General features: G+C 37.1%; 1 protein-coding gene across 4 annotated transcripts in view; it reads right to left on the reverse strand.

The window, feature by feature from the left end:
* The window catches only part of LOC143744307 (mitogen-activated protein kinase kinase kinase kinase 4), a 76,012-nt gene that overhangs the window by 18,899 nt on the left and 43,035 nt on the right, over positions 1 to 14,078 (reverse strand). The window contains exons 22-27 of one of the 4 annotated variants that reach the window (XM_077235720.1): positions 12,255 to 12,345; positions 11,848 to 11,988; positions 10,767 to 10,803; positions 10,522 to 10,677; positions 7,310 to 7,453; positions 546 to 680 (exon numbers count right to left, since the gene is read on the reverse strand). In XM_077235720.1, coding sequence (XP_077091835.1) covers positions 546 to 680; positions 7,310 to 7,453; positions 10,522 to 10,677; positions 10,767 to 10,803; positions 11,848 to 11,988; positions 12,255 to 12,345 — 704 coding nt within the window. Of the gene's footprint in view, positions 1 to 545; positions 681 to 7,309; positions 7,454 to 10,521; positions 10,678 to 10,766; positions 10,888 to 11,847; positions 11,992 to 12,254; positions 12,346 to 14,078 lie in introns of all 4 variants that reach the window. The other 3 variants (XM_077235718.1, XM_077235719.1, XM_077235717.1) reach the window with 3 other exon arrangements.

A 14,078-nucleotide genomic window follows, 5' to 3' on the forward strand; every position in this document is an offset into this window, starting at 1 on the left:
AGTTCTGTGTACCGTTACACCCCTAATATATATTAATATATATATATATATATATATATATATATATATATATATATATATATATAGGTCCATCCGATTTCACCAAGGTTCACTTGGAGATTTCTGGCATCACCACTGCATGTTGTTTCAAAACTGACCACAATTATGACACTGAAATCTGAGTTTGTTATATTATTGTGTGTCATTCTCTGATGATAAATACAACCCACAAAAATCACCCTTTAAAGACAAGCCTTTTTGATTCAGACTTAATATTTGTCAGGCTACTTGCTGCTTTACAGGACTGATAATACTACCTCTTCTGGTTTGCTAGATTGAGTTCACTAGGTATTTCCATGCAGTGTGTATAATAATAACTGTCAGTGATTTTAATTATAATACTTAGTATGTTTCATTGGCTTACCTCGAATGTCGGCTCTAAAAGGAGTTTAGCCCTTGTATACTGTAAAACTGCCTGAGATGTAGCATACTGGTGTTTGTTGGTAAAGTCCATTGAAACAGAAACATATTTAAAATGGACTCACCTACTTTGTAGCTGACACATCCCTCTAGGTCTCCCACTGAGGTCCAGCCCTGTTTCTTTTCCACCTCTGGATCATTACGCAAGATCTTATTCCTCAGCCAGGACAGGTAGTACAGCCTCAGCTTGTTTTTCTTACCTTTCCACAAGAAATAAACAATAAATTAGATTTAAGCTATATACACTATCGGTCAAAAGTTTCAATGGTTTTGAAAGAATGGTGTCTTCTGCTCACCAAAGCTGCATTTATTTGATCAAAAAATACAGTAAGCAATAAAATTGTTCAATATTACTACAGTTTTCTATTTGAATATAGTGTATTTTGTGTCAACTAGACTCTCCCCTGTGAAGGCCTCATCGACACGACAGCCATCGGCAGATTCGGCACTGATCCTCAACAAACTCGTCTCCATACTGGCGTGACTCTGATCTTCAACCAGATGAACTGCATAATATTCTGAATGTTCCAATCCAATCTGACTTCTGACCTATAATGCTGCCTGAATCATAATCATACACTGTTCGTTCGTTGGCCAGAGGAGAACTTCCCCCCGACTGAGCCTGGGTTCCCCCGAGGTTTTTCTCCATTCTGTCACTGATGGAGTTTTGGTTCCTTGCCACTGTCGCCTTTTTCACCTTTGTTGCCATTGGCTTTTGGCTTGCTTAGTTGGGGACATGATCTGCCTGCATTGTCACTTATATGAGAACTGAACTGAGCTGGACGATGACATTACGTTTTTCTCCAGAGCGGCTATATATATAAATTAACTAAATTAATATATTTTTTAAAAACAAAAATTAAACATCACTGAACTAACTTAAGCTGGACTGTGACGTTATTTTCTTCTGGAAACAAACTTTGTTGCATTATTTACCTGTTATCTCTGTAAAGCTGCTTTGAAACAATCCGTATTGTAAAAAGCGCTATATAAATAAATGTGACTTGACTATTTTAAAATATAAGTTATGCTGTGAAGGCAATGCTGAACTTTCAGCATCATTACTCAGTGTCACAAGATCAATTTATCAACAAATCTTTTTCCAAGATTAACGCCCAAAATTCCATATCAAAAAACATGTCAAACGCTACCATCATGTCACAAATACTGAGCTATTATTGTGATGTACTATTGATTAAAATGCTAAATTTGGTATTTCATTGTGGGTGTAAATGATTAGGCTTGGACTTTGTGCAGGAAACCCAATGCACAGGACAATAGAGACACCAGAATAACAATATTCATGATTCTGAAGCTGAAAATACAGAATTATTTTAGACGAATATGCTTGCACTCTTTCACTGACTAGATATATTTAAAATAATGTAGACCACATTTACTGGTAACATAAGATATTTGCCATTATCACGACCCACAAATATTCCCTCATTGCATTAATATACATATTCAACATCATATATAGTAGTTTAATGTAGTACTGACACTAAAACTCTGCAAACTTTCGTACACAGTAATTTTTATTTTGGGTGAACTATCCACAACACATATTTTCACTATATGAAAGTGAACAGGCATTGGAATGAGTTTAGTAAGAGAAAGCAGTGAGATCGGTCATGCATACTGTACATATTCACAAATGGGCAAGCACTGAAGTTACTGAAGGGGCAAGAGACTCTTTTCTGAAAGCAGTGTCATCTAGGAACACTTAAACAAGAATATGCATTTACCATACGATACTATCAGAAGGTAATGGGTTATAAGTTGTGTGAAACAAATATAATTTTAGACAAATGGAATGTATGCCCTTTGTTTGCAAATAAATATTGATATGAATACATTAAGGCGAGACACGGCAGGCAAAAACATCGTTTTTTTTTCACTGGTCAATTTTGAGATTTTGGGATATTTGTCTTCAATAACATGTCTTCTTTCAGACTTGTGGTGAAAAAAAGTCAGAAATACACATTTAGGTCTTTATCTTACTACACTTTGTCTGTTTGCGACTGTAGAGTTCTCATAAATTCATCAAAAGTTGTCGTTATAAATCATCCCACTGCTCCACGATCGCAATCTGCACCCTGTCATCACACACACCGTTAGAAAGCTCTCTCTCTCCTGATCAAGGCTGCCGGCAGAGCCGGCCCGAGCCTTTTGGGGGCCCTAAGCAGAATTTGATTTTGGGGCCCCCTCCCACTACGCGAAGTCACCTGTGCTTGACAATTATTGACACATATGTCACGCAATAATGATACATTATAAATGAATACAGTGAGGTTATGTATTAATACAAAATAAATAAAAAATAAAAAATAGATGCCTACTTAAATAAAAATGTTGAAAATTTTACTTTACTCTTTTACTAACTCTTTGAAACTTCTTAAAACAAACTGTCTCAAAACGTATATAAAATAAATTATTTGCAAAACATAATGACAAAAGTGAGACATCAGAAACATAATAAGAACAAGGGTTCAACAATGACAATTATTGTTGAAAACTGTAAAAAATATTATTATTATTTCTCTAACAGAACTGTTAAGTTCTATTTCCTCAGAGTTTGACTGCTTTGCCATTGCTGGAGATTTTAACATTCACATAGATAATGCAGAGAACAATATGGCAAAAGAAATCAAAACTGTTTTAAAAACTTTTGATCTGACTCAGCATGTACATGGAGCCACACATAATCGTGGACATACTCTAGATTTACTTATCAGTAAGGGTCTAAACATTTCATCAATTGTTATTAAGGATGTAGCACTGTCTGATCATTTTTGTATTTTCTTTGATATATTGATCTCTCCTGCCATTGAAGCTAGATCTGTGTCTGTCAAGAAGAGATGCTTAAATGAGAACACTAGTGTACTATTTATGAAGGCTATATCTTTAACACCAAGCATATCTGCTGACTCTGCTGATTTTCTCCTTGATTCTTTTAACTCAAAAGTTAAGAGTGTAATTGATGATATTGCTCCTGTGAAAGTCAGGAAGAAGAGTGGCAGACAAAAAGCACCTTGGAGAAACTCAACAGCAGTGCAAAATATGAAAAGACAATGCAGAAAAGCAGAGCGCATGTGGCGGAAGACAAAACTTGTAGTCCATTATAACATCTACAAAGACAGCATCCATGCTTTCAATAAGGAACTAAGCAAAGCTAGACAGACTTTTTTCTCGAATATTATAAACAGCAATATAAACAACACGCGCACTCTTTTTGCTACTGTAGAGAGACTGACAAACCCCCCAAGCCAGATTCCCAGTGAAATGCTCTCAGTGAGAAAGTGCAGTGAGTTTGCTTCTTTCTTCTCTGAGAAAATCAATAATATCAGAAAGGTGATCAGCTCATCCTTGAGTTGCGCTGGGGTCAGGCAGATCAGACAACAGGACGAGAAAGTAGCCACTATGTCTGATTTCGAAGAAATTGATGGCAAAATTTTGGAAGAAACCGTACAGCAACTAAAAACATCAACCTGCGCCCTTGATGCACTTCCCACATCTTTTTTCAAAAATGTGTTACACAGCTTAGAAGCAGATCTCCTAGAAGTGGTAAATGCCTCACTTCTCTCTGGGAGTTTTCCGACCTCCCTGAAAACTGCTGTTGTCAAGCCCCTCCTGAAAAAGAGCAATCTGGATAAGACCATATTAAACAACTATAGACCGATCTCAAATCTTCCTTTCATAGGCAAGATCATTGAAAAAGTTGTCTTCAATCAGCTGAACAAATTCTTAAGCTCGAATGGATACTTTGACCATTTTCAATCTGGTTTCCGACCGCACCACAGTACAGAGACCGCGCTCATAAAGATAATAAATGATATTCGCTTAAATACTGATACAGGCAAATTATCAGTGCTGGTACTACTCGACCTCAGTGCTGCATTTGACACTGTCGATCACAAAATACTTCTTGACAGGCTGGAAAACTGGGTCGGGCTTTCTGGGATAGTCCTAAAATGGTTCAGGTCATACTTAGGAGGCAGAGGTTATTATGTGAGTATAGGAGACCATAAGTCTGAGTGGACATCCATGACATGCGGAGTCCCTCAAGGCTCAATTCTTGCGCCACTCCTATTCAACCTGTACATGCTCCCAATGAGCCAAATAATGAGAAAGAACCAAATCGCTTACCATAGCTATGCAGACGACACACAGCTCTACTTAGCCCTATCGCCTAACGATTACAGCCCCATTGACTCCCTTTGCCAATGCATTGATGAAGTAAACAATTGGATGTGCCAAAACTTTCTTCAGTTAAACAAAGACAAAACTGAAGTCATTGCGTTTGGAAACAAAGATGAAGTTCTCAAGGTGAACGCATACCTTCAGTCTAGGGGTCAAACAACTAAAAATCAAGTCAGGAATCTGGGTGTGTCTCTGGAGTCAGACCTTAGTTTCAGTAGTCATGTCAAAGCAATAACTAAATCAGCATATTATCACCTGAAAAATATTGCAAGAATTAGATGCTTTGTTTCCAGTCAAGACTTAGAAAAACTTGTGCATGCTTTCATCACCAGTAGGGTGGATTATTGTAATGGACTTCTCACTGGCCTTCCCAAAAAGACCATAAGACAGTTGCAGCTCATACAGAACGCTGCTGCTAGGATTCTGAGCAGAACCAGAAAATATGAACACATCACACCAGTCCTCAGGTCTTTACACTGGCTGCCAGTTACATTTAGGATTGATTTTAAAGTATTATTACTGGTATATAAATCATTCAATGGCCTAGGACCTCAATACATTGCAGATATGCTCAGTGAATATAAACCCAACAGATCACTCAGATCATTAGGATCACATCGGCTAGAAATACCAAGGGTTCACTCTAAGCATGGCGAGTCTGCTTTTAGCTACTATGCCAGCCGCAGCTGGAACCAGCTTCCAGAAGAGATCAGATGTGCTCCTACAGTAGTCACATTCAAATCCAGACTCAAAACACTTCTGTTTAGCTGTGCATTTACTGAATGAGCACTGTGCCACTGTTCGTCCGACTGTTTGCACTGTATTTTATTTTATGTTTTAATTATTCTGATTTCTGTATTTTATCTTTTATTCTAAACTGTTTTAATTATTCTGATTTCTTTTGATTATTTTAATTTCTTCTATGTAAAGCACTTTGAATTACCATTGTGTATGAAATGTGCTATATAAATAAACTTGCCTTGCCTTGCCTTGCCTTGCCTTGCCTCTACTGTCTCAATACAGTGTAACTGTCCTCAAAATCTTTTTTATTATTATTATTATTGTAACAGACTTTGTTGGATTGTACATGACAGAATCCAACAAAGTCTGTTACTATAATACGGGTAATGTACTGGCGCTCGTTGTATGTGTGTATGCAATCTATTTTTCCCCTAGGGGCTTGCCGTAGATAGGAATTGGTCGTGGGCACCTGGTACTGGAGTGTCGCGGGTTTTTGGAGTTAGTGATCTGATGTGTGGGTATAATAAAGTGGAGAAGAGTTCAAACTGCTATGTTTATTATTTATTCAAACTGCTAACCTTACACCTAGAAGGTTAAGTTCCCCTGCGGCTATTTTCTCCAACTTAAACCGATACCGTGACTATGCGCAGTTGCCCACGAATTGTCTATGCACTCGCGAGGTGACTAGATTATGCGCATGACTTAAACGCTGGGAGACACAGCAGCAGTTGTTGGCAGGTATATTGATCATGAAATCAGAATTTTCTTGTCTTGAATTATTCATTCTTATTCATTCATTCATTTATGTCACTTGTTTAAGTCATCTAAAAAAAAAAAAATTTAAACTCGATTGGGGGGCCCCCTGATGGCCAGGGGGCCCCAAGCAGCCGCTTAGTTCGCTTATGCCTCGGGCCGGCCCTGACTGCCGGATCCAAATATGGTCATTTCCTTTTTATAAGCAACCAATCGTGAAACTAAAAGGGGGGATTTAACTCTAAATGCGCAATCTTATTGGCTGATGCTAAATCTTTAAAGCCCCTTTTCACAAAATGACTTTTCTATCGTACTCAAAGTCCGAAATCTCCAGTTCAGTAGCACCTATATACACCAAACTTCCCAGTCTTGTACCTAGTTTTATCATGAAGACATTTACAGAGGGATTTGTAAATATATTATTCCTAGCCGGATTTATATAACATTTTATTTAAAAAAACATGGCAAAAATCATTTTTTAAGGCTATTGGCAGTATATTCTGATTTACAGGATAACAAAAGTAGATATCCATACATCCCTCTGTAATTTTTTTCCCATATAATATGTGAACACAATGAAAAAATAATTTTGAACCTGGCTTTATTCAATACTCAGATTTCGTTTTTAAAAATATATGCAAATTAGCGCATATTCAATTAGATAATGCCTAATTTGCATATTTAAACATTAAATAACAGAAAACTTGTAATACATTTTTCTCTCATCTTAATGTAGGTAATCAACTGGGAAAGTTTCATGGTGATATCTGCTAGCTAAAAAAATTATCCTATTCACCTGTAGTGTCTCGCCTTAAGACGAAAACTCATGAGTTCAATCATGCATGAGAAACCACATATTTGAATGTACTAATAGAACATATAAGCAAAGTTTAGCATGAGAAATGCACTCCAAAGTTAGTTTCTAAGCAAACTATTCCACGAATGAGAATATTGTGTTTCCATGAACTTTGTAAGAGAGACAATGAACTCGATCATGCAATTCCATTCAGTATTCAACTAGACAAAAACAATGGAAGTCAATGGGAAAACTCTTGATTTTGTTCATTCATTTGCTAGTACAAATATGAGAATACTGTCTGTTGTAGTAAAGTGCTTTGTGTAGAGTATGTACCTGATATAGTGATGAGTACATTGAGCCCCTCCAGTACGTCCATCTGTTGGAAGCGTCTTCGGCTGATGAGAGAGTAAACTTTGCCCTGACCACTGCGGTCCAGCAGCCACAGGCCGTTCTCTGTGCCCACCAACAGATTAACACCTAAACACACACACACGGTCACAGTGAGGAAAGACAGATCGGCCTCAATTATACCAATTAAAACAGCATTTTCACTGCATGCAATACCTGCTTTAAACAAGACTAAAATACACATTGATAACGGCAAGTTTAGAAAATAGCTAACATGTAATACAGGGGTTCTCAAACTTTTTGGGACCAGGGACCCCTTAGAGCGGAGAAAGATTTCCAAGGACCCCCTCTCATAACAATAACTGTCTGTGATGAATATGCTTAAAACTATTTGTACTCTTAAATGCCATTGGAATTAATTGCATTGTAATCTTTTTCACCCTAAAAACTTAAGACCTGTTTTATAGAACAGAAACACATGTCAGTTTAAATCATGTTAATACCACTTATATACTTGTAAACAGTGGGTCTTTTATTCAAATTGCATTTGGACTTAATAGCATTTACACTAAGTAATTTATCTTAAAAGTTTTCTTAAAATCAACAGCAAGACAGCAAGCACAGGCTTGTTCTGATAAAGCCAAACATTAAAATTCCCTAGATTAAAATTAAAACATTAATATTTTACATTAAAATAATAGTTCACCCAAAATTAAAATTCTGTCATCATTCACTCACCCTCAAGTTTTTCCAAAACCTGAATGAGTTTCTTTCTCCTGCTGAACACAAAAGAAGATATTTTGAAGAATGTAAGTAACCAAACAGTTGATGGACCCCATTGACTTCCATGTGTTTTTTTTTAAAGTACCAGAAACTGTTTGTTTACCCACATTCTTCAAAATATCTTCTTTTGTGTTCAACAACTTGAGGGTGAGCAAATGGTGACACACTTTTAATTTTTTTGGGTGAACCTTCCATTTAAAATAACATTTAAATGATGTAATGTGACTTTATGTGCCTCAGCTTTAAATTAATGAACTAATTGCACCTTATATCAATGGCAGAACAATCAACAAATCATAACAGAATTAACACTGTTGCAGAACACATCCTAGGAATTAAGTTAAACCAAACTTTTATTTTGGTGGGTTGTAGTGAATAAAAGATTTTGCTACCTTGTCTTTCTCATAGAGCAAAACAATTAATCAGAAAAACAAATGTGAATAAGATTACAGCTGCCATGATTACCTAATCATGAAAAGTGCATATTACAGTTTATATTTTTCCCTTTGCATTAAAGGTACTTACAACGTGCTTTTGCAGCGTTGAGCATTGTAGCCAATTACAGACATGTCTGTTGAACGCATCGGCCAATCAGAGGCGTTTAAAAAAGTCGCGTGCTGAAGATGTGTTTTGCGCGAGCTCACCGAGTTCTACACTTTTCGCAAACCTGTCATTATTATTGGCAATAACCTTAAGATGCAAATAAGAGATTCACTGCTATGTATTTGATATTCTTGATGCTGCTCTGCTCTAATGCTACTCATATACGCACCGCACTGTTTGTTGGATGACAAAAAGTTTAGCGGTCTAGCTCATCAATGTCAAAATGATTAAAGAATGCGGGGCTTATCGTTCACAGAAGGATGTTAACATGAACGAACGCCTGGTAAAATGTAAGTAGATAAAGATTTAATATTTTACAACTGTAATTATTTCACTAATACAATAAACCTTTCTTTTTCTTTATTCCCTTAAATCTCTTTTATAATCAATTCATTAATTTAAATTAAATTCCCAATTTTAGTTTGGGCTAAAGCCCCGAATATCCACTGACCCTAGAACCGCCCCTATTTTTGTATCAAATTAAATGCTGAAACGTTCTCAAAGTGACTCATAGCAGCTCTGGAGATGACGCTCTTGTGTAAAGGCAAAAGGCTCATACATTTTTACTCTTGTAGGCCTATGCCGCCTATCAAAGAGAATGAAAGACTTTTTAATCTCACAATTCTGACTTTAAAGTCACAATTACCTTTTCTTTTCTTTTTTGTATTCAGTGGCGGAAACGGGCATCCATTACAAATGACATAGGCAAGCTACTAAACGTCTTAAACAATATTAATTTAAAACAGTTTAAATAAACTGACGAATAAAAAAAAAGAAATGAAAAATTTAAACCTAGCCTCTTGACTTTGATTTTACAACTAGGCTAGGCTACTGTATATTCGCGGATTCACTGTTCTCTCTGGATATGCGCGCGCGTTTGTGGGGGAGAGAAAGAGAGAGAGCAGGAGCGCTCTGCCAAGAATTTCCCCGATGGTCTGACTGGACTCCGCGATTACGTTCATAGGGTTCTAAAATTATTTCGCGGACCCCCTGGCAAAGGGTCGCGGACCCCAAGGGGTCCCCGGACCCCACTTTGAGAACCACTGATGTAATATATGGGTGAGATTACAAGTTGTTCAGTTAGAGTCATTAACACAGGAAGCCTGTCATTTCATGTACGGATGTGACTGATATCTTTACTGAGATGGGAGTGTGCACCGTGTGTATCTGGATGTGGGTCATGTGTGCATCAGCAAACTCACTGAAATAAATCTAACATATATATATGAGATACAATTACAATCATTCTGAGCAGTCAATAACTGGACTCTCCGTAGTGATTTAAATTTCAACAGTGCAGAAACCAGTTATTTTATGTGAAAATTTGGCCAAAAGTTTTCCTTCCATAATAAAATAGTAACAAAATTCAACAAAGGTCAAAATATATAATGAAAAGATGTGTAAAAAAATCATCTGTAATCAAGACAGGACAATTTTTTCTCAGAGGACTGCTGATTTTGCTCCATATTATTATACAAACTTAAAGTAGATTTCATTTCAGCTTTATAATTTCAATAATTTAACAGTAAAGTGAAAATAAAATGAAGTGTGCATTCCATTACAGTGATTTTCAGTTTGATAGTGAATTTAAATATTTCTTATTGAGCAGATGTCATGGCAGGTGACACGATCCCGGTTCTGTCTTTCTGTCTTTTGTTTTGTTTTTGAGTTTCAAAACATTTCATATTTCATTCATTTATTTTATTCTTTTAAATTTGATTTAAGCAGAAACCGGCAAATTGTCTTTATTCAAATCATTAGTCTGCACTGCATGCATTTCTGAACTGTGATGTGTGTATATGAGGTCTCACCCCACAGGCTGGCGCAGAGGATCTCAGCATTAAACTTCTTTTTGTATTTGCGGATCTCTGGGGCGTCGCTCTGAGGCCGAATGTTGGTGGGGTTGACGTTCACCACGGAGCCCTTCCTGTGGGGCTGTCTAACACACGGCTCACACCTGCCATTCACTGATGCAGAGAGATGTATGTGTTTTATACACTGGCATTTTACTCACTGTTTACTGACATTTATACAGGTCAGTGGGCATCAGACTCACATTGGTCGTATCCCTGCGGACTCTGAGGTGGAGATATCTGCAGTAAACGAGGGTCAATAAAAGGTGAGAATGAGGAAGAGGAAGAGGACGTGCTTTTTCCTGGCTGGTTATTGAATACTTTCTGTTAATGCAGAATAACACAAGAACAAACATCAGGGGGAGAATGACAATGCAAGTATGATCAAGCAGACCAGCAAATCATTGCTCTTTCCATTAAAAAGCGCTGAACACATGGAAACATGATTCTATAATATTTACATCTATGTAAAAAAAGGGGGAAAACACACACAACATATAAAATAGGGGTGGGCAAAATACTGCTAGTCTTAAAATAAATGTAGTTTTAAAGTGACAGCAGCCTTATATACCTGGTGCTGTCTGTGTTTTTAATGTTAATCAAACAACAAAAGATAAAGAGAAATTGCTCCTGACTGAATCACTTTTGTAACTTCAATAAGAATAAATGTATATTTAATTTACACAGTGAAGAATATGCAGTGTTTTTTGTACATTTACAGTAAGTGGTTTATAAAATGTATTTAGCCTAGAATTTCTTATTTAGTGTATGAATTTTTCAGGTAGGTCTATTTCATTTGTGTCTTTGTTCTATTGTAGTTTGTTGTCCTTGTAATTAGTTTCTTTGTTCTTATTTTATCACTGACTGTTTACTTGTCTTCAGTGAGCTTCTTTTTTTTTACTTTAGGCAGGTATTCGTTTTTTTGTGATATTGGAATTGGTGACGAGAATTATGAAATTTCAATGGTATAAACAATTTATTTAAAGCAAAAATAACTGTATTGTGATATATATTGTTATCGTAAAAAATGAAATGACTCGTATCATGATATAAGTTTCATGACCAAGCAATCGAACCTTGTGTGAAAACACACTTAAGCTTGAGTAGAGGCTGAACGTTATTAAAGCTCTTACTGCTTACCTCTGGAACATGAGTATTGTGTGTGTGTCCATGATCACAGTATTAGGCACACATTAAAAAGAACCAATCTATCAAAACCCAAGGTCTCAAATTATGTTATCAGTGGTCTGAACAAAGCCAGAAGACGTCTAGATGAAGACCTACTTCAAAGCTCTGTGTGGTGTGTTGGTGGCAGGCGAGCTCATGTGTGGGGCTCTTGTGCAGGAGGTCCGGCAGATGGTAGCTGTCGCTGGATTGGGATCCAGAAGGCCTCTGATGGACGTAATGTGTTGGCTTTGCTGCACTCTGCTGGAGAAACATGAAAATCTTTTTTAGGACAGGAAATCCCACTTTGAAAAAAGCTGACAGTATCTCTGAAAAACTGATGGATTGAATGATTACAATAAATACAACAAATGTCCACTGGTGAAAATGAGCTGCAGTATCACAATAAAACCAAATGCAGATGAACATAGAAGGACCCAATTGTTCAGTTTTTTTCAATATATAGTGACATATTTGTAAGCTGTTTCAGCCTGTTCCCTAAAACAACAGACTGAAGGTGACTTTACCTGCTGCGGTTTCACATTGAGATGAGGCTGAAGAATGATTTCATTAAACTGCCCTCTGGATAACAGGGGCCTTCCATTGCTCAACGGAGACCTAGACAGACAGAACGATTTTAAGGACGCCAAAGACAACATTTAATCCTTTGACCATGAACAAGGCAGCAATGACAAACACTAGACACAACACCAGAACAACTAGAAATACAAAACAACCTGTGAGCAGAAATGATCGGGGTTCAAGCACTTTAAGGCCTTCAAGCCACTGTGTAAAAAGGTATTATGTTTTATTTAGCAAGCATGTTATCACTTAAATCATAGATGGAAAAGACCATTTATAGCGAATACAGGCAGTTTACTAAGGAAATGCATGTTTTTTAATCCTTTTTTCACCTTCATAACAGTTAAAGTGGCACAGGCATATGGCCCGATGTACATAAAAGTTTTCATGCTTTTTTAGAATCATGCGCAATCTATGCAAATCAGGCAGGAAGAGGGTCATTTTCAGCCATTTCATGGGATTTTCCATTGAAATACAGCAGTTTTACACTTTTTTAACAGTTATAGCCCCACCTATGGGCCATTTCCATTAAAGGGATAGTTCACCCAAAAATGAAAATCTTCATTTCTTCAGTGGCTCAATCTTAAGTTTATCAGACTTAGCTCTACGCTATCACACTACGTTAACTGACTAGATGCCAACAGAGAAGGAAATGAATAGTTGAAATAAAGTCGTTATTTTTGTTTTTTTGCGCACAAAAAGTATTCTCGTCGTTTGATAAACTTAAGATTGAGCCACTGTAGTCACTTGGACTATTTTAACGATGTCTTTAATAACTTTTCGGGGAACAAGTTTCAATCCCTTAGAAGCCTATGGAGGAGTGATCCAGCTCTCAGATTTAATCAAAAATATCTTAATTTGTGTTCCGAAGATGAACGAAGGTCTTACGGGGTTGAACAACATGAGGGTGAGTAAATACTGACAGAATTTTCATTTTTGGGTGAACTAACCCTTTAAAGTCTGCATGCTTTAGAATCATGTGCCGCATGTGCTCACCTAATGATGCGAAATTCTGGTTTTTAGTTTAGGAATGATAGGCTTTTGGGTAGACTTGGCCATGCATTTTTTCTAAAGGACACTGCTATAGCTATGCAAAGGCCAAAGTTTTGATATTTATTTATTACATATTTTTGATAATTATTGACCGTCCTAGAGAGTCCCCGAAAATTGTGCCGCAGTGGTTTTATCAAGGTTGAGACAAAAACCTAGGACTAGTTCGCGAAAGTTGGTACTTGAAATAATCTCCAATATCTAACGATCGATTCGGTTGTCAGCGGCGGTCAGTGGAGGGTGTGAAAGTTGTGGGCGTGTGCGAAAAATCACCTGGTATATAATCCAGTCAAAACAGCGAAGTCAAAAACGTGAGTACATTGGTTTGTATACCTCACACCCCCTCCATTTAACTTTTTTTGCTATTTGACCTGAAACAGCAGGCAATATGAAACAAGTATGCTACGATACACTCACACCCTGCTGAAGAAGAATTGTTAATAAAATTTTTTTTAAAAAAATCAGCCAAATGTTTATCTGTTTCTGTGTGGCACTGAGTACAAAAAACATCAAGTTCAGTTCCACCCATAGAGTACAACGAGGCTAGAGCCACACCTTACGAAAAAATTTGCTTTTCACTACTCCCATAGTGTATGAGCAAAGCTGCGATGTCTTTGCCAGGCTGCTCGAGAACTAGCCGTTTTCCATACAGAAAACAACCAGCACAAGCTGATGTGGTTTGACGTTGATAGGACATCAGCGAACAGCAGAAATGTGAG

The sequence above is a fragment of the Siphateles boraxobius genome, unplaced genomic scaffold, assembly GCF_051911475.1.
Source record: "Siphateles boraxobius isolate OS27281-9 unplaced genomic scaffold, OSU_SipBor_1 2, whole genome shotgun sequence".
NCBI lineage: Eukaryota > Metazoa > Chordata > Actinopteri > Cypriniformes > Leuciscidae > Siphateles > Siphateles boraxobius.